The sequence below is a fragment of the Cuculus canorus genome, chromosome 12 (genome assembly GCF_017976375.1).
Source record: "Cuculus canorus isolate bCucCan1 chromosome 12, bCucCan1.pri, whole genome shotgun sequence".
NCBI classification, from domain to species: domain Eukaryota; kingdom Metazoa; phylum Chordata; class Aves; order Cuculiformes; family Cuculidae; genus Cuculus; species Cuculus canorus.
Window position 1 is genome coordinate 12,769,656 of NC_071412.1, and position 26,322 is coordinate 12,795,977.

At 37.8% G+C, this 26,322-nt stretch overlaps 1 protein-coding gene across 8 annotated transcripts in view; it reads left to right on the forward strand.

Annotated features, from left to right (window-relative positions):
• Nucleotides 1-26,322, forward strand: part of MEF2A (myocyte enhancer factor 2A) — an 82,226-nt gene that overhangs the window by 48,404 nt on the left and 7,500 nt on the right. For 4 of the 8 annotated variants that reach the window (XM_054077510.1, XM_054077509.1, XM_054077507.1 and 1 more), the window contains exons 4-8: nucleotides 9,856-9,993; nucleotides 12,253-12,472; nucleotides 12,715-12,774; nucleotides 21,492-21,682; nucleotides 23,290-23,313. In XM_054077510.1, coding sequence (XP_053933485.1) covers nucleotides 9,856-9,993; nucleotides 12,253-12,472; nucleotides 12,715-12,774; nucleotides 21,492-21,682; nucleotides 23,290-23,313 — 633 coding nt within the window. Of the gene's footprint in view, nucleotides 1-9,658; nucleotides 9,791-9,855; nucleotides 9,994-12,252; nucleotides 12,473-12,714; nucleotides 12,775-21,491; nucleotides 21,683-23,289; nucleotides 23,314-26,322 lie in introns of all 8 variants that reach the window. The other 4 variants (XM_054077515.1, XM_054077511.1, XM_054077513.1 and 1 more) reach the window with 4 other exon arrangements.

The window sequence follows — 26,322 nt, forward strand, 5'->3', positions numbered from 1 at the left end:
GGATAATTGTTTTCTTTGAAACAGTTTAAAGCATGACGTGATTCAGTTCTCATCACTACCTGCATACGTAGCTACAAGCTACTCATAATCGGTAAAACTTCCAGAGATGTGCTCTGGTTCTTAGAACAGTTCTGAATGTGACAGATGTGACTATGGAACAACTATTTGGTGTTCTGTACTGCTGCTGGTGGTGTAAGCCTGTTGCCTCAACCCTGAAGTGTAATCTCTATCTGAACAGAAAGTAGCACTGTCTAAAAGTTCTTCCCTCAGTTTCTATAACATGAGTTGTTAACATCTCAGTTTGGACAATATAAAAATTTTGTGTCTCATTGAGCTCTGGATGTGTTAACTTTGACTTACCAGTGATAGTTATTGCATCTTGTCAATGTCACATCAGTGATACAGTATTTCATGTGGGAGCTTACATGTCTGTAATTTCTAGTATAGAGTATGGAATGTTAGCTAAATTAGCAGTAATGCAAATATTAACATTTAAATTGTTTTACTGGAACTATTTATTAGTTACTTTTAATAGGAGGTGAATAACATTTTTAATTAAAACCTCCCAAGGTAATTTGGAATATTGTGAAAATTATTTGAATCGAAGCTCTTACAAATTGCCTCACTGAAAGCTCTTCTGATTTGTAACAAACCAATGTTGTTTAAAGCCCTGTTCTTCTTTGCATTGACTTACAATTCCGTTCTTGCTGAGCATAGTAACTTGTTAAAAAAAATATATATATAAATCAAGCATGCCAGAGCCAGTCTTTAGCCAATATTGACATGAATTATACATGATACAGTTTACTTGTGTTTTGCTGTCCTGATTCCTTTACGGTCTCTATTCCCTGCCTCTCTAGGTCCCATCTTTGATTTCCCACCCCCTTTTCAGGTTAGGTAAGGACAATCTTCAAAGAGGTGCTTTGGCTTTTGAATAATTCACTCTAAGTGAAGGTTATGCAAGGAAAAACATATTAGGTATATTGCTTTGACACATAACTGAGAAGTTCAGCATTCAAAACATGAGTTGTGACATACTTTTTACAGCTTTGTGTCTTGAAATCCTACATTCTAATTATTTTACTTCAGTAAAAATAAAGATGTATCTGCTTGTATCCTGCCTAATTTCTGGAGAGGCTCACTGCTTTCTGTTTCTGTACATACTTGCCTCTGGCGTTTCTAAGTACCTGCTTTTAGTTGTCTTATTAAACTTGCTTATTTTGGGGTTTGGTAAATATTCTGCAGTAATGTTACGAGCTGAGGTAATGCTTGTGTGTGCACACCTCAAACCTGTGCCCACACATAGTTTTAGCTCTTTGTCTATACAGTTGGATGCCTTCTTAAGTGAAAAAAAACCAATAAAATATGGCAGTTCCACACCAATATTGAAGGTAATTGAAGCTTGTTCTGATAGACGTTAGTATAGCCACTACCCATAAACTTACATGTGAATGATATTTTAATAACTGTACAAAACCTTAGGATTCACTAAACATTGTCTTCAGGAATAGTTGCTATTTGTGTTGTAATTTCCGTTTCTGATAATACTAAGTTGTCTGGAGTAGCTATACTTTGAAATAGTTTCTGTTATCCTTTCTAGTTTTCAAGCTATGAAAAGAAAGTCAGGACAAGAAGTGTTTGAAATAGCAGTTTGATGTTACTGCACGGGCAGGTAGACCAAAAGAAAGCCATTTTTTAAATATCATTGAATTGTAATCAGAGTTTAGGAAATTTTTCTTGGCAAATCATGAGTAGGAGATAATATTTTTACTAAAGAACTTCTAAAAGATTATGAAAGATATTATGCAGATGGTTTGCTACACTTGGAAACTTTTCATGTTCCATATGGCTTATTTGCGATATACTGTTGCTCAAAGGAGGCCTTCAGTTGGCTACTGCTGTTGCTGATTTGTATTTTAACTCTTGCAAGTCTGTGAAGAGGTAGAACGGTGTTTTGCTTGGTTTTACCATGAATTTTGAGCGTTGCACACTGCATTCTCTGATGTATAGGCTGAGGAGTAGTTTTTTCTTCCTGAAGATGAACATAGATCTACTTTGTCTCTTGTTTTTCATAAAAAGTTTGAATAAGATCAACTTAGATTGGCAATTTAGTACTCTTTAATGGAAAAATCTATTTGATGGTACCTCTGTAAAACTGGCAAAATGAGAACCTGCTTAGTGGTTGTGTAGGAAGTGAAATGAAGACAAATGCATCAAATATCAGACTTCGAGAGCTTGGCTTGGCTTTCACCGTGGAAACAGTATTGACAGTGTTAATGGATTACTAATCACTTTAAGTCTCAAGAAGTTCATTTAGGAGTAAGCAATCCAGCTTGTTTGTAGGTCAGCAACTGCATTATGAAGTCGACAATTCAGAGACTGTGTTTCTCAAAAATCACAAATAAAAGTAAAGAACTTCTCTTTCTTTATCTTCCGGTCCAGTGCATTGTGTAATGTTCTGGGGGTGAAAAGAAGAGTGGATTTTATAGCCTATAAAATTGTTGTTATTTTGTAATTGCTTGTGGTTTATCTTTTTAAAAAAATGTTTCACAGCAAAGATGCTTCAAGCTTAAGTTTCATACCATATCACCTCTAAAAACCTTTCTCGTGCATTGTTTTATATAAATGAGAGTTTGAATCCTGAGTGCCATCTTTATCATATCTTGGAGGAATTTGACAGCTAGATTTCAGGTTTGGCAAGCTAGGGATACATGTTAAAATTTGCCAGATATTGGAAGCGCTCCAGCTTTTGAAAAAAAAGACTGAGTCTTTTCTTGGAGTGGTAACAGGGACGCTGATAAAATTTAAAATCATGAGCATTTTACATCTCTGGATGGTGAATACCTTTGTCTAAAACTGAACATAGCAGAGCTGTGCTTTTCCTTATATTTTATGGCCTATTGCTGGGCAGACTTATATTTTTTATTTGTACAACCCTGGAGTAAGTAGTGAATCCAAAATTTCCTTTTTTCCTCAAACACATTATAATGTTTGGCCAAGAAATTTAATCATTGTAGCAAACTTTGTTGAAGCACTGTACTAAGAGTTTTTGATGCCTAGCTCTTTTTGCATAATATCAATTACTTTTGAAATACCGTTACTAAATGAGCACAGGTGTGGAAAATGTTATTTAAGTAAGCTAAAAGTAGAGTATGTCCATTTTTGAGATGTACTCAGTACATGTTAGTGTAGTTGGTGAGCCTGCAGAAAGACTGATGAGGCCTTGTTCTTTAAGAAGTTAAGCTCTCCAAGTTGCTTAGCTTGTGGAAATGTCTGTCATAATCTAATTTGACCTCCTATGCATTTCACTGAAGTTTCGAAAGCTGGGCACCACTCTGCTTTATCCTGCTGGTTTGGGATGTATGTATTTGTAGCTATAATTAGAACGTGAAATTGTAACTGATAGCATAGCAGAATGTAATTGAAAATGTGTTGCTGGTACTGAAAGGAGTAGTATTAGGGCTAAACTTACACTGGCTTCCTAACTCAAAGGGAAGGAGAAAAGCTTCATAATGAAATTTGCAGGCACTTCAGTGGCTGAAGTAGTGAATATTAATAGAGCCTAAGGAAAATAAAAAAAAATCCATAAACATTACATAGAACAGTCAGGTACCTCTAATTATGAAAAAAAAAACCCATTAAAGCCTACAGAAATAATGTTGATGAACTTCAAACCAAACACTGTTACTGAGTTGAATGATATGGTTTTTTTTCTTTGGCTATTCACTTTTAATGTGTTTGCGCGCTTCAGATTTGCTCCTGCTTCTATTTTAGATGGGGTCAACACTGCAGGGTCAAGCCTGGAATCTGCAGAACCATGTTGTTACTTAGGAGAAAAGAAATGGAAATGATGATACTTCTGAAGCCAAACTGACCTGCAGGAAGTTTAAAACTAGTAAATAGCTTTCAGTGACTAAGAGTACTCCTCAGATACTTGAATGTGTTTCGTACATAATACGAGAAATGCTTATATGTAAAGGATGATGCATTGTGGTGTTGTTCAGGGTGATGAAAGTGAAATATGTTGTGTTATAAAAGAAGAGAAATCCACCCTTGTTTTAGGCTCAGGTTCTAGATAATAGTATCTTGTTACAGGAAGCAAATAATAAAGCATTTGTCATGCTCTCAGCATGGCTTTTTGCTGTATGTAAAGTCTGTAGTGACATATGTAGTTCTTGCCCACTGAAGTCTCTCTGCTGTGGGAAAGGAGCTAAACTGCACTGAAGGAATCTGCCCTTTTTCTCTCACTGATGTTTCATATAGTAAGAATGAAATGAGTGGGAGTCTGGTGCTGCGACTACTGTATTTGCCTTTCGTTTTGTGAATATCTTGGGGAAAAGGTGTGGCTTTTTAACTAGGATGTGATTATCAGTGGCTTAGGCGATGGTTGGCTTAATGGTGGTCTCTAGGATCCTGTTCTTCCTGCGACAATGAGTTGTTACTGCCAGTCAGCTGTCAGCCAGCACCCACAGAGCTTTCAGCAGCTCCCTTAAAGCACTGGGAAATAACTTTAAAGCATGGATCTCTAATCATCTGCAGAGAGGGAATTGCAAGACTGATCCTGAAGGCTACAGTATGGGTGAATAGCTCAGCCTTCCTTGGATCTCTGTCTTAGGAATGTTCTTTCTTTGTTTCGGGACATTCATAGAGAAGGCACTATTGCAGCCTAGGCTAACAGTACTGACTTTGTTTTATTCATCTGAGGTTGCAATGTCACAATCTTTGGCCTCAGTGATCTTATCATTATTCCCATCTCAGATGCTTAGTCCCATCCCTCCAGCACAGAGCTATGTGAGCGCTTGGTGACCCCATTTGTGGGTAAGGAACCTTTGGAATTTGGAAGTGGTAGCAATGTTCTCTCCTGCTCGTCTACTGCATGGCAGCTCTGTAGAGCACCAGGAAACTATTTAATGGTGTACAGGCCTATGGGAGCAGCAGTAGTATTTGACAGTACTAATGGAGCCTTTTTGGTACTTTAGGCCTAAGGAATACTCACACCTCTTAAAATTACAGGTTTTTAAGAAGTATTTATTTTGTACTTCTTTACAGCTTTTCTGTGCTCGTGACTGCAACAGCAGAATCAGAATTAGCTACTGGTTTTAAGTGAAAAGTTTGCCTTTTCCAAAGTAAACCACATTCCATTTCAATCTTAATCAAATTTTGGAAATGTTTTTCTTCATGATTTGGGATGAAACGGCAATAAAAATCCTGTTTGGCCAGCTCTAGTAGCAAGTGCGAAAATAGAGCTGTTAACATGAGACGTAGTAGCATTGATAGGAACAACCATTTCCTTTTTGTGTAACATTACAAGAAACCCAATACTAAAAATGTTTTGAATTAACTGATGCTTTTTTGCACTTCATAATGCTCTGCCACTGTATGAGGTCATCCTACTTGCGTGCTTTAAAACAGAAAATTATTATTTCCTGAGGTGACAATGAACATAATCAAGTTCTCTACAGTTTTGCCAGAGCTGGTAAGGAGCCCAGATCACTCCTGTCAGAAGTCTTGGCTTTTTAACCACACTTGCTGAATTGGAGCACAAAACATGCTGATGGTGTTCTTTTAACCATTAGCAATGTCCTTTCAGAGTCTGATATCAAAACCAGGATCTTTCATGGGGAGGAGGTGGTTGAGGTTTGTCACTGAACTTCATCTCTGGTAGCAGTAATTTGTGTTTATTAGTTCAGAGTTGCTGGTTTCCAGAACTGCTGATGACCAGTTTATTGAACCAGTGTAAGTTTGTGTGAGACGAGCTGCATGCAGCTGGGCTGGAACAAGCCGTGGAGATGGTGACTCGATTTCACGCTGTGGAGACTCAGCAGGCTTGAAGCTCCTGCATTTCATGTTTCTCTGTTGGAAGCTTGTGCTAAGATAATTGCACTGTGATGGCTGAATGTCATCTTTGATTCCTCATGGATCGTACAATAACTAACTTTACTGTATTTTTGTACTCCTTGATATCAGTATTATCAGTTTCAGTAAAACTTATGTTGAATTATAGGGAGAAGCTAATCATTTTTGTTGTTGTTGTTTTGTATGAAGTCCTTCATCTGTTCCTTAGATGCTTCTTGCCAAGGCATGATACTTTAATTAGCAAAACACAGTGCAAGTAAAAATTTCTTAGCATATGTATGGGGAAATTCAGGAAAGTACTGGGGCTTTCATTCCGTGTCCTTGAGTGTAATATTCAAACCTTTCGTAGCTAGTCCAGCCATTCCCATACAGTGTTGTCATAAGCTCTGCCATTCAAAAGAACCAACCAAACACACAACAAAAAAACATACTAAACCAAATCAAACTAATAGTTGTAATATTTGCATATTTCAATTTTTTACAGTGGACCAAAATGCAGTTTAAAACTTCTGGGTCATTCTGCAATACCAAGATGACAACAGCTGTCTGGAATATTTGTGTAGCGACTTTCTGTCACACAACTATATCTTGGAGTTTGCTTGATTCTTTTTAAAAAAAGGTTTCATAACTAGGTTGGTTCATCATAATTACTTTGTTTAATTTTCTGACACAAACCAGTATTTTTTTCTCTCATCAGTTAATCCAGTCTAATACCAGAGCTGCACAGTCTCAGTTACTGAAGGCACAATGCAGGGTGTTGGCAAACATGTTGGAACAATTTACTGTAATTTTGGCCAACTCCTAGAGGAAGTGGAAAGTAATACAGATTAGCTCAAAAGGCTACACATTCCCGTGGATGATCTGGAAAATAAGACTTAACAGAAGAAAGTTAATTGCAGTGAGAATCCAATAGCAAAACATGATATTTAATGGTCTTTTTCGCTCTTGTTGTACTAAGAAAACTTACGTTCTAGATTTATTAGCCTCAACTGCAAACCCACTAATTTTTATTCCAAACAGGCTTGTTTATCACAGCAGAGAAATAAAGCTTTCTTAATGTTACATGAGTCGTACTTGGTCTCGCTGTTTGCTCTTGCCTCCTCTTATCTTCAGAGTTAATAAAATATCAGTCTCCATGATAATATCTTGGAAACAGCTCAGGGAGGGTGAGTTATTTACATTAATCAGAGAAATAACAAATTTTAGCTGTAGAGAATCCTGTGGGTGGAGTCAGCCCTTGTTTATGGAGTTTGGCTTTCCTGCATTCCCCCAGAGGGGTTTCCAGTAGTCATGGCCTTCCTTGTTTTCCCTTGAGCAGGGGCTGATTATCTGTGAGAAAGCTCAGGCTGGGCTGTCTTGCATAGGCTTCGCCTGCCGGTGTGAACAGATTACAGCATTCCGCTTCTTGGTCGGAGCTACGGAGCAGAAATGCTTTACTGCTATGTTACTGGGCAATGATAAAGTTGGCAGTCTTTTTATGGTTAGGTCCTCAAAGTGGCAGTTCGTGTTTTGGTGATAAGGAGACAGAGCTTTGCGTATCAGACCCAGACTTATTATCTGTAACAGTGAACTGTGGCTTAAATCCTTCCACAATGACAGGAACCCCATCTGGAGTGAAGGTTTCCAGAATCTTAAACGGGAGATACTGAGGCATTTTCCTTCCTCATGAGTCAAAGCTAAGTTAACCCTATTGTTATCAAAAATAAAAATAACTGCTCGCCAAGAGGAAGGATGCATTTTTATATTTAACTAAATCTCTTCCTTTATATTAAAACTTGAAGTATAATTTTCAGACAGATCCGGGAGGGTGAATTGGCAGCATTGTGTTAAAAGCTTTCATTGAATTGTTTTATAATATCGAAAGGAGCACTAATGAAAATCCCGTGCTGCAGTGCTTAAACTCTTGATGTTTTTCACAAAGGTGGTGAACTAGGCGGCATGTATTTCTTGCAAGATCTTTCTTTATAATATCCAATACAGCTTCTAGTTATGTCTCAGGCACTGCAGATGCACGCTGGCCCTGAGGACCACGTAAAGACATTTGGATTCTATTTACAGGATTCTGTGGGCTGCAAGGGTTAAGTGTAATCCTGATTATACAGTGTTAACATTTTCCCTACTGATATCAAAGTGTACAAGACTGGCAGGCTGACTTGTTAGGAGGGGCTGGGAGAGGGATGACAGGCTCCGACCTTGAGAGGCTGAACAGCCGGCCCTTGTATGGCCAAGTCCATATTCGTGCCCAGCTGATTGGCCAGAGGAGCAGGATCGGTGCTGCGACAGGTGCTGGAGGGAGCTACACCTGTTTTCCCCATATGCTGATTTAGTGATTACATTTTTGTGGGAGTTCCAGATACTGTGTGGGATATGCGGAGCAAGCCAAGAAACTTGAGAAGGAATTACTGCTTATGGTGACCTGTGATATTAAAGAATTTCAGATGGCGTAATTGAATTTTCAAGTACTGCTTTAAAACTGAAGTAGAAATAGGCAGTATTTTGCATATACATGAATAGCGAGAAAGTCTTGTGTACTTTTTATTGTACTAAAAGTTAATAGATAGCCTTTTAAGAAAAAAATGCTGATGAATACAATAGTCTAAACTAAAACAGTTTTATTTTTTTAATCGTAAATGCAGTGTGTTATGGAAACATATCTTCTGTTGGAAAAGAAATGCAATTTCTTTATGGTGCTGAGAATGTCGGCTTGCAGATTTCGGATCTTTAGGGTTTGTAATGTAAAACCCATAGAATATAGATTATTTCTCACAAAGAGAGAGCACACACACACACGCCCCGGTTGCTGTATAGTCCTACTGCTGATGTGTATATGTTTAAAAATTTATATTGCTTTCCTCCTGAAACTTTAAGAGATCTTTCCACAGCTAGTATCATAAATCTTATTGTTAATCTTATTATAAATGATAGCTTGCAAAGAAATATTTCAGATTGTGTAATAGATTGAAGAAAAACAACAAGGAATACAAATATCTTTTAAAATGTGGTCCTGAGACCTGCAGTTTCACATCCTTTCATTTGGAAGCTTATTTGTAATGCCTGAGTTGTAAACAAGTTTGGTTTTTTGTCCAGGGGTTGTAGCTATGACTTCTCCATCAGAGAACAGGAAGCAGCCCCATAAAGCAGTTGCATCATTAGTCTACAGGAATTTGAAAAAAACTTATCTTTAGCAAGCTAAGTTCTTTTAGAGAAGGATTATGTAATTTATACATTTTTGCACTTCTGTTTATTATGTGGGATGACAGAAGTGCAGGAAAATCCTGCTGTTATAAACTACTGAGCCCAAATGTTAGATATATCAATGTACTGCAGTTGTTGAATTTGACAGAAAATTTTAGCTACTATATTTCCTGGAGTTTATGCTTTTTAAAATGGGAATATTAAAATCAGGATGCTAAAATCATTTTATTAAAGATCCAGTGAACTGGCTTTTAGTTACCAGTGAAGACATTAACTCCTTTGCTCTAGACTTGAATGTTCTTTTCATGTCAGACAACTTTACTCCATCAGCCAGGGTCCAAACATGGGTTTGCCTGGAACGCTGGAGAGATGAAGTGGGTGTAGGTTAAAGTTTCCCATGAGGTGGCACCTGGGAGAGTCTGTACCTCTGAATGAACCTTTTCTGTTTGTGTACTATGCCACTGTTTTGAAAGACTAAGCCTATCTGTTGAACAGTGAGTTTTGTCTGAATTCGTGTAGTTTCAGTGGCTCTAAATGATTCAGTAGTATACAAAACTTCTTGGCGAGTTAGTATGATTTGTATGTGAATTTTCCAATTGTATTTCAGACCTTAAGAAAGAAAGGCCTTAATGGTTGTGAGAGCCCTGATGCTGACGATTACTTTGAGCACAGTCCACTATCGGAGGACAGATTCAGCAAACTAAATGAAGATAGTGATTTTATTTTCAAGCGAGGCCCTGTAAGTACTTTTATTTTATCTCTACTTTTTATTTGTTGATCCTTTTTATTAACTTCATTATTTAGGCTCTGAACAAGAAGGAACACAGAGGGTGCGACAGCCCGGACCCTGACACTTCATATGTGCTCACGCCACATACAGAAGAAAAATATAAAAAAATTAATGAAGAGTTTGATAATATGATGCGGAATCATAAAATCGCAGTGAGTACTAAAGTATGGTTTGTGCTTCTATTATGTGCATGAGAATTTTCAGTGTTTGCTCATCACTGAATACCACTGCAAAGACAAGAGGATGTAATGGTTTGAGAATGGTGCACATATTATATTTTTTAGGAAGAATGAGATGCTGATAATTGTTAGAATTCATTTTACTTTAAAAAATAGGAAGATTTATCCCTGGCTTCTCATTTGCACTCAGTTTTTCATACCTTGTGAGCATGAGGTAACATATCTAAATTTCAGAAGCCTTGCTGCATTGCTGAATCCTACCGAAAATTGAACAGCAAACTGACAGTCATGACACCCAGCGTTGCTTCTTTTAGCAAGTTCTTTAGACTTGAATGAAGCCAATAGCTTTTCTTCCTGCTTTGTTTTGAAGCTTTTGATATCTAGCATTTCTGTGTTGTGACATCTTCTTCAGGCCTCATCACTCAGTATAAAAAAGCTAAATTGCTCTCCCTTGATTTTCTGTAGTCTTCATGAGCAGCCTAAATTGTCTCTGTGGACATCAGCATAAATAAAAAAGGCAGCATTATTTTTCAGCTGTATGTCTGTATCTACAGCTTACATTAGACCTGTTCTGTTTTCAGTGCACGCGGGGCTGTGTAAGAACACAGTTTCTCTAGTTCTAGTGCAGGCGTTACTGTCAAAGGATAGGAATGAGGCAAAGCATGAAGGATTCAGTCATAACCAAGTGAGTGCCATAGATGGGCAGAAACAGCCCTTATTGTAAGGTGGCGGGGGAAGCTGTCATTTGTTAGCTCTGTATTGAGAAACCTACAGAAAAAATGCTCCAGCCGCATCTAGCTTCCAGCATTGTTTTAAGTGTACTTCAGATGTTTCAACTTCGTTTGAGTTGCCTGACAGCATACCTTTTTTTTTCTGTAGATTTTGAATTGTTTCTTCGAGTAGTTTCCCCTTGAAAACAAATACCAGTACAGCTTGTCATTAGTTAGATACTGTGAATGATTTGCTAGCATTACATAGCTGTGCTTCATTATTTTTTCTTTCAGTCTGTGCCAAAAATTGATAATTATTCTTAGAATGCTTCAGTAGGGACACTGCCGTTGGCTCTCGCTTGTAAGAGATTTTGTTCATTGCAGAAGATGTATTCTGCTCCTGATTAGAATAGTTATTGCTGTATTTCTAATATTATCAAATTTGTACAGAAGGGATCATTCCAAGTAAATTTCAAGCTGCACATGACAAAAGTGCATCTTTTTAAGTATACTTACTACATCATGAATGTTTGTTGCCTGCATCTGACCTCTAAATCAAAACTATTATCCCTTTGTTGTGTCAATAAATACTACTGAATTGTTACCCTTAAATTGTACCTGTCATGCTTTTGTTTCCACTAATTATGAGAGTTGTTAAAGAAAATAGTCCCTTTTGTTTCAGAAACTCATCACTGTCAAAGGATAGGAATGAGACAAAGGCCAAAGAAGTTAGTCATACCCAATTGAGTACCATAGATGGGCAGGCATCTCAAATAGTTGTTGAATAACAAACATATACTTCAGAAAAAATAATTGCCTTTTAAATAATGTTGTAAAAATTAGAATTAAAAAAAAGGAGATTTGGGTGAAACGGAGATGGAGTGGTTATTCAAGGAGATTCTGTGAAACACAGATCAGATAATGACTCGGTGTTAAATTCAAATTACTGAACTTAGTGACTTTCTAAATATCTGTTTAGTTGATTTAGTCTATTGAAAAAGAAAAACTTTTAGAGATTAATAGCAATATTTTGGCAAGGTTATTAATAGAAAAATGTTATTACTAACTTTTTCTTTTTTGTGTAATGACTGACTATTTTATAATGTGCATGTTTATGCTGACATTTTGGAAGTGCAACACTTCATTTGTAGACATGTTTGGCTTGTTGATTTGTAATAATCCAAATTAATTAGTAAATTGTTGTATTTCTGAGGTTGTGAAGTCATGTGAATATTTCTCTATTTGAACTTTCGGTATTTTAGAAGTTTGATTAATTTTTTTGAACTGTATTTATATGATGTATAAGAGTTTAACACCATACTGCAATAAATGGACATTTTACAATTGTATGCTCAATAGAGTTAAAAACTAACATAATTAACTCTTTTTTTTTCCTGTTTTAAAGAAATCTGAGTTATTCTTGGCAAACTTTAATGTATATTTTCATAATGTGCTGTTTCTGCAAATATAGACAATGCTAATGTAGTCGTTTTCTATGTGTTCCTTGTGTTCTTTCCTCCAGCCTGGTTTGCCTGCCCAGAACTTCTCCATGTCGGTTACTGTTCCAGTGTCCAATCCCAACACTTTAACCTACAGTAACCCAGGGAGTTCCCTCGTATCCCCATCACTGGCAGCCAGTTCATCGTTAACGGACACGACCATGCTCTCCCCACCTCAAACCACCCTGCATCGGAACGTATCACCTGGGGCCCCTCAGAGACCACCCAGTACTGGCAATGCAGGTAGGATTTCAGTATGACTGTGCTTTCTTTCCATATCCTCTTTTTGTTTGTGTTTTTTAAATTAAACATAAAAAAAATAAATTAAAAATTAAATTTTTTAATTAGAAAACACAAAAAGCACCAAGAAGTTCTTAGTGGTATCGGTCCATTTATTTTTTTAATGGCTTGAGTTTTGAAGTACAAAATGATACGATACTGTAATGAGAGCAAGTTAGTTTAATGTTTTGCCTTGTGTTTCTTAGGTGGAATGCTGGGGACAACTGACCTCACAGTGCCAAATGGAGCTGGTACCAGTCCAGTTGGTAAGTGCAGTGTGATGTCCTTTTTGAAAAAGAGAATTGTGGGTTTAGTATCACAGTTATACAAAAAGCATTTTTTTATTTTGACTCTTTTGAAAAAGTGGTTGTGGAAGAACAAAGGGCATAATGTTCTTGTTTGCCTTGTAGTTGTCAAGTCTTTTAAATTCTTACCAAGCATTTAGCTTTTTACTGCCATGCCCTTTCTTATTGCTTACAGTAATATTTGCATTTTTTATTTCAGTGGTTTGCAGTAGGACTGGGCAGCTCTTGCTTCTGTGTTTCTCTGCAGGTTTAATTACAGCACTATAAAGAGATCTTATGTTCACCAAATTTCTTACTTTGTATGAAACTCACTGCACTTAACTGTTACACTAAGGACAACTCAGCTGTGTTCCCAACTTCAGTATTCACAAAGACCCGGATGTTTGGAACGGGTTGTGGTGCCAATCAAAATGAGAGAAATACAGACTGTGTTGCTTTTGTTGCCATGTGTGTTTTGCTAGTCATAGCAGTTATACAAAGAAAGCAATAAATCTTGGAAGCGGATGCCTAGGTTCTGTCTTAATTTTGAAGTTGATCAGAATTTCTTTCAAAAACAAATTTGAGATCTTGCCAAATAGAAATTTCACAGTATTCTTTGGTCTTCAGTAAAAAGGTACCATAGCACTTTTTCATATAAATAATATTTCGTCTCCCCTAAACAAAATTTAGTACTTTGATAGTGAGCAGGCAGACACTGGGATTTATGTTGCTGCAGAAGGGCAAAATAAATGACAATTTGCCCACTTCCTCCATTTTCCTTCCATGCCTTGAGATATCTTGGTGACTGAAGGTCTGTTTTGGAAATACACATAACTCTTGTTGTGGTATGTGTTCATAGCAAGGAATTAAAGAAGCAACTGTGACGTTTCAGTATTTGCTGGCTGGCTACTAAGTGTGGCAACTGGGAAAACGTTCTTTGAGGATAAAGTGAGGCAATTGAATTTATGAATAAGAAAATGCTGTAACTACAAGGCTGAAAGCACAGGATTGACTTTCCACTCTTTATCCGTTCTTTGCCTATGTGCAGCAAAGATATGAAATATTAAAGTGTGGTTTCCATCAGGTAAGCAAAATTTTAAATGTAGGAAACTTCCTCAGTTGAAAAAAAGATGACTATGTTTAGAAACCATGAAGGTCAGATGTTGATTTCCATAGTATTTCCCAAGGCACACTAAATAAGTTTATTATCGGGCTGTTTCAGGCCTCTTCTACAAAATCAGGCTTTAGTAACAGCAGCCTCAGATTTAAGACTCCTTCTCTCAATACGCAAATAAAACAGTTGTTTACAGCACTTGCTGTTGAATGTTAAACTGTAGAAATACCCAATTACAGCAGCTTGGTGAACATATTTAATGCAGTAAAATGTTTTCCTTCTTGCATTTATTGATAGGGCATGTGAAAAGTCGAAATGCATCACTTATCTCTTACTTTCCAGAACATTGAACTCAAAATGTTATATGTGGACCCACTCATTTCTAGACAGATTTTTTGTATGAGTAAGGATTGTGGCTGTCCAAGAGCAGTGGAACATCCATAAGAAGTAACTAGCAAAGCTCAAATGCGTAGTTAACACTAGAATACTAAGCTGGAGTAGCTTAAGTTGTCAGAGCCCCACTTTCTACTCAGATATGGCATGGCTTCTTTTCAGTCCTGTCAGATGCACAATAGCCTTCTCAGTTCCAACCAAAATCAGGAAACCACTCATAACCAAATGGAGTAAATCTGCTAACTTCTCAATTTGACCTTGACAGCTGCTGCTGAAGTGTGTATATCAAGTTAATTATGGCTGCAGATAGAAAACTATTTAGTCTTTTTCTACATTTATTGTAGAGTTCAGTTTAAAAAAACCTAGAACCATGCCAAGGACCTGAGCTGAATGAAAACTGTAAAGTCTGAGACCTTTGGACTGAGTTCCTTAAGTTCTTCCCAGTCCTAGGTGATTTTGAGGGAGTTTTGGAAGTGGAGGCTCTTCATGATCTCACAAGGACACACTATTATGTGGGTGTGCATTTCTTTGTCAGTAAAGTAGCTCTTCTGGTCAGTAATGCAGATTGCGGACCCAGGTAATCTTCTGGGAAATTATCTTTGCTCTTACAATTTTATTGTCTGAAGAATGGATTAGGAAGATGTGGTCTTGAGTGCTGAATTTCTCCTCTTTGTTCCAGAGCTGAATCTTCTTCAGATTCTGAGAATATCAAGTAGCTTTAGGAATATTGAATTTATTGGAATAGAGATGAAGGAAGTGCCTGCTTGAAAAAAAGTGTGCTTGTGAGCTATTAAAGCGCTATGAAGAGCCAGTCTAGATCGTGAGTGATCTTTTATTCTGGCCTCAGGAAGGATCATGCAGAGGTGCGATTGTCAGCTTGCACGCACCTGTAAATCGCACCTGTAAATTGCTTGTGTATTGCCAGAAAGGGCTCGAGGTGGAGAAATGTGAAAGGCTACACCTGTAAATGGTTCCTTCTATCTTGAGGGCCTGGCTGCTTAAGAGAGCTTTTTCTATGTGTCTTTCACATGTCCAGTCAAGTGGTTTATATGCTGCAGTTCTTAAGAGTACACCAGAAGGCTTCAGTTACAGAAGAGCTTTCTGTGCACACCTTTTTACTGATTTGTTGTGTCATTCAACAAGAGACACCCAACGAGATGGATCCAACAACCTCTGGAAAAATGTACTTCTTGCAGGAATTTTTATTGAAACTGGATTGATCTATCAGCCTCTTCCTTGAGAAGAGTCTTTCTTCTCCCTCCACCCCCACTCTTAAACTCACGAGTTTGTATCATCTGCACCAGACAAAAAGCTTGGCACTGTTGCTGTAGACAACCACCTTAGGAAAGTAGGTGTAAACCTTGAGCATATTCCTACTTAAGGTTATACATTACTGGTGGTAATCTGCTGTACTTTCTTTTCAGTTTATTTGTCACAGTCTGCAGTGGCCAAAGGTTCTTGCTCCTTAATGATAATGATGTTGGCAAAGTGTGTTGCCTTGCTCTGATCTTTAAGATAACACAGGCTAACAGAACAGTTGGTGTTTCACCCATCTCCAAATAAGAAGCTGAAGGATCCCTGAGGAACTCTGAGAACAGCCTATTTACTCTTACAGTTTCCACGCTCTCCTCAAGGAAAAGGAGTACAGGAAGAGGAGTGCAGAGCTGCTGGTTCACAGGGGGCAAGCTGAACCCATTTCATTTGTCAGCGTGTAACAAAGATTGATCCATCAATCATCCTCTGATTAGATCAGCTCACAAGAAGTGACTGGCTGAAATCAGCATGAAAAATACGCTGGTAGAAGAAAGCAGTTGAAATGTGGGGGTTTTTATTTTTGATTGTAGCAAAAACTCCTTGGAAACCACCCATCCACACGTAGTCAATTCAGCCCCTAAACTAGTCTTAGAGTTTAGCTGAAATTTTCTGTGTTATGTGTGTACCATATCTTACCGTAATTTCTGATTTGCTAAGAGGTACAAGACAATTCTGGTTAGAATTTGCCATATGTATAACTAATTATTATTCTCCCAGCTGGATTAAAGTATTGCAGCGTATCTCTGTGTATGAAGTTATGACATTTATGTGATGTCATCTTGCCCTGGATATGACAAAACATCCTCAGGTGTTCTAAGCATATCGCTTCTGTTATTTGTTCTTTGCCGTTCTTTACATGGGCTTTGTACAGATACATAGAAATCCACAAGTTCAGAAAGAACTCCGATTCCACTAACTGTAAACTATTTAGTTGATGAGAGACCTTGATGGCACTCAGTTGCTACTGCTAATGCTTTACAAAAGGTTGAATAACATTTAGATACAAGAAGCAGTATGCCTTTGGTTTAGGTTTGTGGCTGCATTCTGAATAATAACACTTGTCTTAAAGAAGGCCCTCTTAAAGTCTAAATATCCTTGAAAATTGTCTCTCCTTTTATGCAGCTTTAGATAAAAAAATATTTTCAGCAATCTGGGAAATGAAAGAGTTTTTTTAGTTTTGTAACATGAGTAGGCATCCCCTGGACAACCAGTCATGTATTTCTTCTTCCTGTGTTTTAATATCTAAAGTACTGCTTTAGAAGTATGAATCTTACATGCTAGACATGTTTCAAGACCTTCCGTTACTGTATTATCTGAAGGATCGACTTGTAAAGATAGGTGTAAATACATCTATTTCAGCTTCCTTGAGATCTTCTAGTAAAAACTTTCCAAAGCCAGCAGAGAACTTTGGAGTTTTGAAATGCTGGTAAAATCAACTGTACTTCCTGTGCAAAGGTGAAAATAGTGTGAATTGTAAATGCTGTTTTGGGCTTTGTTTGCAATTTGTTTTTTTTTTAATTGCAAGTTGAAGCTGTCAGCGAATCCAGCAGCTAATGCATATAGGAATGCTATTATGTTTACTTGCAACATTGTAGGCTCACTCTGACCCTCCCCTGCCCTGGTCCTGGTTCACATGTAAATGTTTTTCTTAAATAGATTTTATCTGATCTTTGAGATGCGTAGTGAATTAATGACTTATTGCAAACACAGTTTTCAGTTTACTTCTAATTAAGTGACATTTGTTGGATTGTATGATGTCATTTGAGGCATAAATATTTATTTACTGCCTTTCTTATTTTTCTTAATCGTGTGTTGCTTTACTGCTTGCCCACAATTATTTTCCAAAACTGTGTGTAAATGTTCAGTTTCTCCAAAGGTGAACCACAAAAAAAGATTAATGGCGTCAATGACTATAATTTATTCCCTGAGTAGTAATAAGTATGTGCAGTACTTTCCAGCCACGTGTGTTCATTGTTTCAGCTGATGTGATTTATATAGTGAAATATGAGCCTGGCTCATGTGATTGAACGCTACATCTTGGGCTGCAGGACAGTGATGAGATTAAGCTATATTATGTTTCTGAAGGCAGAATATGCAGTTGTTGAAATGGGTGGGGTTTAACATTTAGCTTCAGAAAAGAAGTTATTTCAATATTAAACATTTTCTGACTGAACAAGAAGTAGACTAGTACACATTGTCTGTTATCATAAAATCCAATTAAATTATAATTTTAATCCTCATTTAAAATTAATTTAACTGAGAGCTTATCATCTTTGCCTTGGTGTCTATTTTCCAAGTAAGTGTTTTGAAAATGTTTTCATGGTCTGTTGTACAGTACTAGAGTTAAATCTCTTCTGATGGCGGTAAAACCAGTAGTCTTATATTACACTTGAATAGGATTTTATATTCTATTTCCATTTTCAGTTTGATAGGGTTTTTAAAAGTGAAGTAATTGTCTTTGGGGAAGATCTATAGTGGGTGGGGTAGGTATAATTTCTGTGTTATACAAAACAGTAAGTAGAATTTATGGGGCTATTAAAGCCTCAGTTTGGCAAACTGCCGTATAGTTGCATCATCCTGCAATCATTATCTTTTTCTGGCTCCTGACCTTAGTCTAAGAAATACCACGCTTTTAGTTATCCTTTCGCTCTTAACCTGTAAGTTGATTTTCTTATTGGATTGTTAACAGGAAAAAAGGCTTTAAGTTTCATATTAAAAACTAATATTCCATAGTCTTATTGCAGCCCCAGCATATGATTCTTTAAATAATCAATATAGATACGTCTACATTTGCTAAATGTTCAACGCTTGCTATATATATATAACAAGGGGCTGCTATTAGATTAATACCCACAGTATCGCACACATGACATTTATTACATTCTTACGATATTTTCTCTGAATGCTGATTTGAAGAAATGCTCAGCCTTTTGTCAGAGCAAATGCTTTGGCTCTGCCCTGCTGCTGAATGATACTGCGCCGAGAAGGCAATGGCAAGGACTTTGTTGTTTTGACAGCACTACTAAAAGCATGAAATGTTTCTGAAGGATTGGCAGAGCCTTGTAATAAGGGCTGCAGGAAATGACTGTATTGGGTGTGGAAGAAAGACACTGTCCAGATTTAACACACGAGCTACTGAAATGCTTGGAAACAGAGGACAGGAAATGGTATCACAGGATAGACTAAAATGCTGTACAGAACTTCAGTGTTTATACAAAGTGTTATTGTTCTGAAGTTTAAATTCACTGCAGCTTTGGTGTATGAAAGGTAACACTAACAGCCGAATGAGTAATAAAATGCCTTTTATTATTAGATTAAAGCTCAGACTTCTTTAATAATGATAAGTTGTTTAGATGTTCTTGCATTTTTGCTGAAAATGGAAGACACTAACAATTTTTTAGGTATAATTTGGTGGAATTGATGCTATTTTCTAATTATTTTTCCGCCTCCAAATTTGTTTCCAAATCCACTTACCTTCTACTTTGTCCATTGTGCAAGATTTCTCTTTCAGTCCGATGCTATGTAGCCTGTCTGTAAGTAATGTTTAGACACATATATATTGGATAGCTATTGATACAAAACTGTCTCACAAACCTGAGAGGTAGCACAGAATTTAATTTCTCTGGTTGGTTGGTTTTCCTGAGTGACCCAGCTGTGGCTAGCGTGCTCCTAGCAGTCAAGAGTATATTTAATTCTAGCCTATATTCTCAGCTCCAGCCCAACTCTTCAGCTGTTCTAACTAAATTTTATCACTAACCTAGGAGCATCTCAGTAAAATCTGCTGTTTTCTGCTGAGGACGGTAGATGCTGTAATCACAAAATGACATTTTGCTCTGGTATTTAATACAGGAGAAAGAATGCTGACATAAAAAGCTGTCTGTATTCCTTCTTTCCCCCATAAGTTCCAAGTTAAATGGTAGAATTATCAGAAAAAGTATTCCCATAGCTCCCATAGAAATGATTCAGTAAAATACTAAACTGGAATAATGCCTCCTTGCTCTGTTAGTCTTGAAAAACTCGAGGGATGTATCAGATCATCCGTGTGTGGTCAGGCTTTTGGCACAGGAGGAAATTCCACGAAGAAAGTAAATCCAGAATTTGAAATCCTGGCTTTAATGTTGTAAATTTGCTGTTTGTCCATATGTGAACAAGAATGCTGTGGTTGCAAATTCCAAATTACTAAGTTCTACCTACCTACTGTTTTTTCTTTAAAAATGTTGATGATAACTGTTTCCCAAAGACCTTTATAAAACTTAAGAGCAGCACAAGAGCTTTGTTATCCTTACATTAATTGTTGTTTTTTCCATTTCTGAATTCATAGAAGAATATCTGTTTCATTTGTGGTGGGCAGGGAAAAAGCGAGGACTGCATTTGGCAATTCCCCCACCGTATAACAGGGATCAGTAGTGACGGAGCAGGCTCCTTCACTCATATCCTAGTGAATCCGCACCAAGGTTCTCAACAGACGCGAGATATCTATCTTAGCTGTACCCATCCCCTTCACGAAGTGTGGTGCTCTTACTGATACCTGTTACTGTTCTTCATTTGTGCTAAGATTTTAAAGGCATTAAAAACTTTGCTAAAGAATGTGGAATGTGACATTGACAACTTTCTTATTTTAATTGCTTTTAGATTAATATGTACTTAGTGTAATAAAATTGGATTGGGCATAGGGGCCTATTCAAATTAGAAGAATAATAGAAAATTCATGCCATTGTGGCGCTACAGGCAATTAGAAGAGAATTTCCCACAAGTGAACTTTGTGTAAAAGACTTTACCCTGAATTGTGACTATAAAGGCTGCTTTCAGAACTGCAATGTAACTATAAACATAATCTCACTGTGGATTGTATTTATTTATACACACATACACAGGTTCTGTAGTGTGAACTATAGGGTTCCCTGTTGTGAAAGTCCCTTCACTTAACAACTTTTTTATTTTTTCATTTGCAGCTGAATAAGTGGTGTGTATTTTGGGAATTGTTGCTGTAAATATGATAAAATTGTTGGAATGTGGCTTGGAAGCTTTTTCTGAGATACACATTTTGGTTATCTTGGTATTTTTGTCGGTACAGGAAAATAGAATACTGGGCACATCACTGGTTTACTGTCTTGTTCCTTTTTTTCTGATCTGTTTTGAGTATAAGCTAAGGCCCGTAACTTGAGCGTATTTGGCTTTTGGAGATTTCAGTGCAGAAGCCAGGTCCTGTAGGCTTTGGCTTGTTGAATTCCAGTTAGAATGATTGTCAAGAATAAGGGAGAAAGACCTCTTTGTAGTAAATTGACAGGCATAAATGACGTGTGTATCTGTGTCCAGACCTTGGAATGAATTTTAAGGGAAAGGATTTGTTCCCCTCATTGGTGCCGAATATAAGAATCAGACTATGTATTTTTGCAATTGAGATTAATTTTATTAGAGAATAGATATTGAAGTCCTGCAGATCTTAAAGGCGTTTGAAGAAAATGTGTTAGAAATAGGGACTTGGAGCTGATTTTTTATTTTCACAGTTCAGTGTAGTTCATGTTCTGGAGGGCTAGGGATGAAGTGTGGGGTTGTGCAAAAGCACACAGTTTTTTTGCAAGCTAAGCCTGAAGGAACTTCAAAGGGCAAAATAGAAAACCACAACAGATGTTATTAGAAGTAATTCTTTGACATTTATGCTGCCCCAGTGTGTCCTTGAGGTGATATTACCTTTACATATTGATCATCCGGTGACAGTGGTTTTTGTTTGTTCGATTATTCAATACCACACCTCCTGTGAGAAGTTTGTTACTGGAAGTTGTACAAAAGAAATATTTTGTAATTTGTGCATGTCCATCAAAATTCTGTATTGCTACTTCTCTTCAATCTTACTGTACATTTGTTTTTCCTCTTTCAGGAAATGGGTTTGTGAATTCTCGAGCTTCACCAAATCTACTTGGAACTACTGGTGGTGGCAATGGCTTGGGCAAAGTCATGCCTACAAAGTCTCCACCTCCACCTGGAGGAGGCAATCTTGGAATGAACAATCGCAAACCGGACCTCCGTGTTGTCATCCCACCCTCCAGCAAGGGTATGATGCCACCATTGGTAAGTTAAAATGTTTGTTCCATGACTGGCTTTGTAAAAGTGAAGTGTTCTGTCCACATGCACAGGGAGGACCCATCTCATCTGCTTACCATAGATTACAGTAATAGAAAGGTGTTTGTATTCTGAAATTTCAGTAATGAAAAGCTAAGTTACAGGTGGTTGCCTTGGGAGAAGTTAAATTTGTAAGGAAGGTTTTTTTAAGTATAAAATAGCCATCTGACCTAAATGTGGTTGGAGTGCAGTCTTGGAGACATAGACTGGGATTTAGTGTTTTGGTTTGACATCCTACTGACTTGCTACAGAGAGCTTTGTTGGTTTGGAGGATGAGGGCTTTAAACAGGGTCGTACGCTATTCTGTGGAGGAATGGCTGGTGGTATTGGTGAACTGTTATTAACGTGCCCTAAAGCACGCTTTGTACTTGTTTTTCCTTGGTTGTAATGCTTGTGGGATGTAAAATGTAGCTTCGGTTGTGATGATGGTCTGAGAGAAACACTTGTTTGATGTGGTATGCTGCAATGCAATCTTGTGTGTCCTGTGGTGGACATCATGTCTTCCGTGAAGACATGAAAGAGTAATGAGGATCAGGCCCAGTCTCTGTGTATGTCTCAAAACTACTGTGCAGTTTGGCATGTTGGTAGTAATGTTTGTTCAGCCTAGATGTGGAGTAGCACGCAAGTTTGGTGTTGGGCATGAGGCAACCACAGCATTGAGACCAGAACTGGTCTTTCAGGAAGAGTTACTCTGTCTTTCCTTTAATTTGGTCGGGCAGTTCCTTTGGTCTTAGTTTTTCACTGTCATGTAGAAACTTTGAATGCTTAATTGTACATTTTTTGTTTTCTGTGTGTGGAAGAATGTACCATAACGAAGAGGAGCAGGATATAAACAATATGAGTACTCCCTGTATAATTCTGATTTGTTTTTAAGATACCACAACTGCTTACATTTGTTAATGGTATTTGTGATGATTAATACAAAACTAATCAAAGTAACAAAAGCTATAATTATTCTTAGAGTAATGATTCTTGAAGTTTTAGGTTTTCCAGGCATACAGAAGTGTAGAAGACATAGGAAATACACTTATTAAAGTGAAAATAGGTACAAGAAGATCATCTTGATAATACAGTTGTTCTGACGTTAGTGTACAGTACCTATTTACTGATGTGTTATTAAGGAGGACAGTAAATATTCAATTTAGGTCTGTCTTTTCGAGGAAATTGGGAAAGAGGTTTTGGAGTAGAGGTGCTGAGATGGGATGATGGTTGTATATGAAAAATAGTTTGTTGCTGAGCTGGATGTTGATTGTATCAGTCCAGCCAGACATTGCTGTGCTCCATGTCTACCTGTGTCATCTATGTGTAACACTGTCCTGGATTCTCTGCACTAATTTTGCCAAAGCTGTCTTCTTTCAGTATGGTATTTTTAAGTTGAACTGAATTACGTAAAGTACTTTACTTCATAGCAGTATTACTTACAGAATCAGGTTGCAAATGCTCATTTTTAATTAAAAAAATAAAAATCCTGAAGCACAAATATGACTTTTTCTTTCATTTTTAAAAGTAATGCTACTTTTAGTAACTGTGTTATCCCTCTTGTTTGCCGAGTACAGTCGGAGGAGGATGAATTGGAGTTGGTGAGTTTGGGCTGCTGTTTGATGAGAGAGAGCAAGATCCTGAAAATGTCTTTTGCTACAGCTTTTTAACTGTAGTCTCCTTATGTATTTTTAATAATTCCAGTGTTCCCTTGGTAGCAGACAAAAATACATTTGTTTTATCAAACTCCAAACCTGACCAATTCAAGTTTAAAACACATCCAAAGTCTAGTGCTTTCCATTTGTAAACTTCTGGGATTTTCCTCAAAATATTTCTGTTTTTCTTGGAGGGAACATTGGAAAAGAGCCTTATGGAGCAACTGTCCATGTGTATGCGATACTTACTGTCTTTTATGTAAAATATAAATAGCCACTTATCATCCCCTAAATTACTGGAATGCTTTTAGAAGGTGGCTTCAATCATAAAGTTCTTCAGATTGTAACACGAGCCCTGTGTTACTTCTCTTGTTTTGAAGATTACATCATTGCTGGTGAGGTCATCTCTTTAGAGCTTAGAATTATTTCATCCTGCATGAGATTATCAAACCACAGGGGTGTTCCCTGTTTACCAAGAGGAATAGAGAACTGCAAATGAATAATTCCACCTTTTTTCCAGTGGCGAGATATTCTGCTTTTCAAAGGAAACTCTTGGGATTTGTGTTTTTTTGGTTTTTTTCCAAAAGATTTTAACATTTGGCATTCTGTCTGGAAAATAACGTAAGGCTGAAATAATTCGTAACTTATTTTTAGAGCAATTTGCAAATTGTTCATCTGCTGTAGCACAAACTGGGCAGAAGGTGCTGCAGCAGAGTGACATCATGAAGAGACACAAAGAAGTCTTGCTTATCACGTTCCTTGATTTGGTTTTGAACATGGACCTGTTGCTGATAGGAGGCTCTGATCGCATGAATGCATGGGCAGTGTAGTGATTCTTGATGAATGCATGCCATCGGTTGATTTGTAACTTAAATCTAAGCAACGGACTTGGAAAGGTAGGAGGGAACTGTTGCTGAAAGCGGGTATTTAAGTTTTTAAGGTTTGTTGGAATGACCTGCAGTTATGAACAGCTGTCACGCATGTTCCCCTCGCCTTTACAGAGGAGTATGTGGCTGCCGGTGCGAGAAATAGAGCTTTAACTCTCCGTAAAGCACTTAATCAAAATAGCATCGCAGCTGGAATTAGGCGAAAGCCCTCGAGGGCAGGTGCCGCTCCCGCTGGCGGCGCTGCGCTGGGCGCGGGCGGAGCCGCTCGGCGTGGAGCGAGGGCCCCCTGGTGTCCCCGGGCCGGGCCGAGCGCTCCGCCTGCCTTCGCCTCTCGTGATGCCGATTCCAGTGCTGGGAAGCAGTTCCAAATCCGGTCTGAGAACGCTCATTCTGTATGGTTGGACCTGAGCACTGAATATGAAAACCAGATCGGAACGGTAGCATAGCATGACATAAAGATATGTGGAATTCTTCCTGTTCCTGTTGTTTAAAAAATAATCTTAAAATTCCTGAAAATTGCCATGAATTTTTGCCTGAATCTCTGAGTACAACAAATTTCAGGCACATCTAAATATTTCCTAGTGTCTTTGTATGACTAATTGTTCAGGAATTGTAATCCAAAATAAATTATCTCAGCAAACCACCTTTATTAGCAGCTCAAAAAAAAATAAGAAATCCCATGGGGAAATCCTTTGGTCTGGATTGTTTCCCAGTGTACTCCTCTAACTTTTTCATTCTACAGTAATCCCAACTTTACAGGCTGCCATCCAAGAAAGCTTTGGAAAACTGTCAGTTCCTTACAGACACAAAAATCTTCACTAATAACATATCGTTATGCCAGATAAAGTTGGTCTAGTGGAGATTTTCAGAAGTACCTGAGTGATTTAAAGGGGTAAATTAAACAGAAAATCAGTGGGACTTCCTCTGTGACTTTGGGCTTTGAAGTCTGGCAGTTCTGAAACAGGGCGGGTACATCTGCAGAGCCAATGCCAGAGCGCCTCTGGATTCTTACGAGGCTCAAGGGTGGGCTTCCAACAGCAGCCAGCAAAACCCACATCAAAATCTGGTAGTCACCGGAAGACTGTAGCTGATTTGAATGTGGTAGCTATGGCATTCTTTAGTTCTTTAAATTGGAAAGGTACCAACGAAGGGGTTTAAGATGAAAATTGGAGAGCTGTGTTCCTACTATACCTGCTCATTCCATTATGATAAAGAGAATTTTGCATTGTTTATAGTGCTCACTCTCTTAAGATCAGAGTGGGGAAAAAAACAGGTGCTGCAGATACTGGAACACTTGTGTACTCATCTGAAATGAGGGAAAAGTGGTAGTAGCCTTAGTCTTTTAAAGCAAGGAAAGACAACCCTACCAGGGAGATGAAGAAGTGCTGCTTTCGTAGCAAATATTTTTTTTTTTGCCAGAGAGAGAAGCTTGCTTTTAAAACATTTTCAGCAGTTTCAAATCTACCTCCATTAATCAGGGATGGTTCGGTGAGAATGTAGAAAGATAGGATGCAGAGACTTCTACTGTTCTGGTATTCCTAAGGGTTCTGTAGGTAACCCTCTGTTATTTAAAAATAAAACCTTTGACAGTATCTGGCATCACTAAATTGTGCTGAACTAAGCTTTTTGAAGAGAGGTGTAAAGTTGCCTCCGTGAAGAGCAGTTCTGCGAGAGAGCAGCTTTGTTGTCTGGTGGTGTTCACCACGGTGTTTAATACAGGATTTTCTAAAGAGTAAATTTGGTTGAAGAGCTTAATTTGAGTGATATGTTTGCTGCAGATGTTCATGCTGGTGTATGGGAAAGAAAGCGTTATTATAAAGCCCCATCGTGCCTACAGTTAGGACAGATAATCTGAGACAATCTGGCTTAGCTGTTTTTCCTGTCAAAAAGCACAGTTGCTCTGTGTGAACTCAAATGTCATTTGCTTTGAAACATATCTGCATTATAACAAGTACTCTCTCAGCTTCTCAGGAACCATGGGAACAGCGAGATTATTTTATCACTGAGGTCTTATCAACACAAATTTAGAAGATCTCTGTGTTCCTTTCAGGACAGGTGTAGTCAGCAC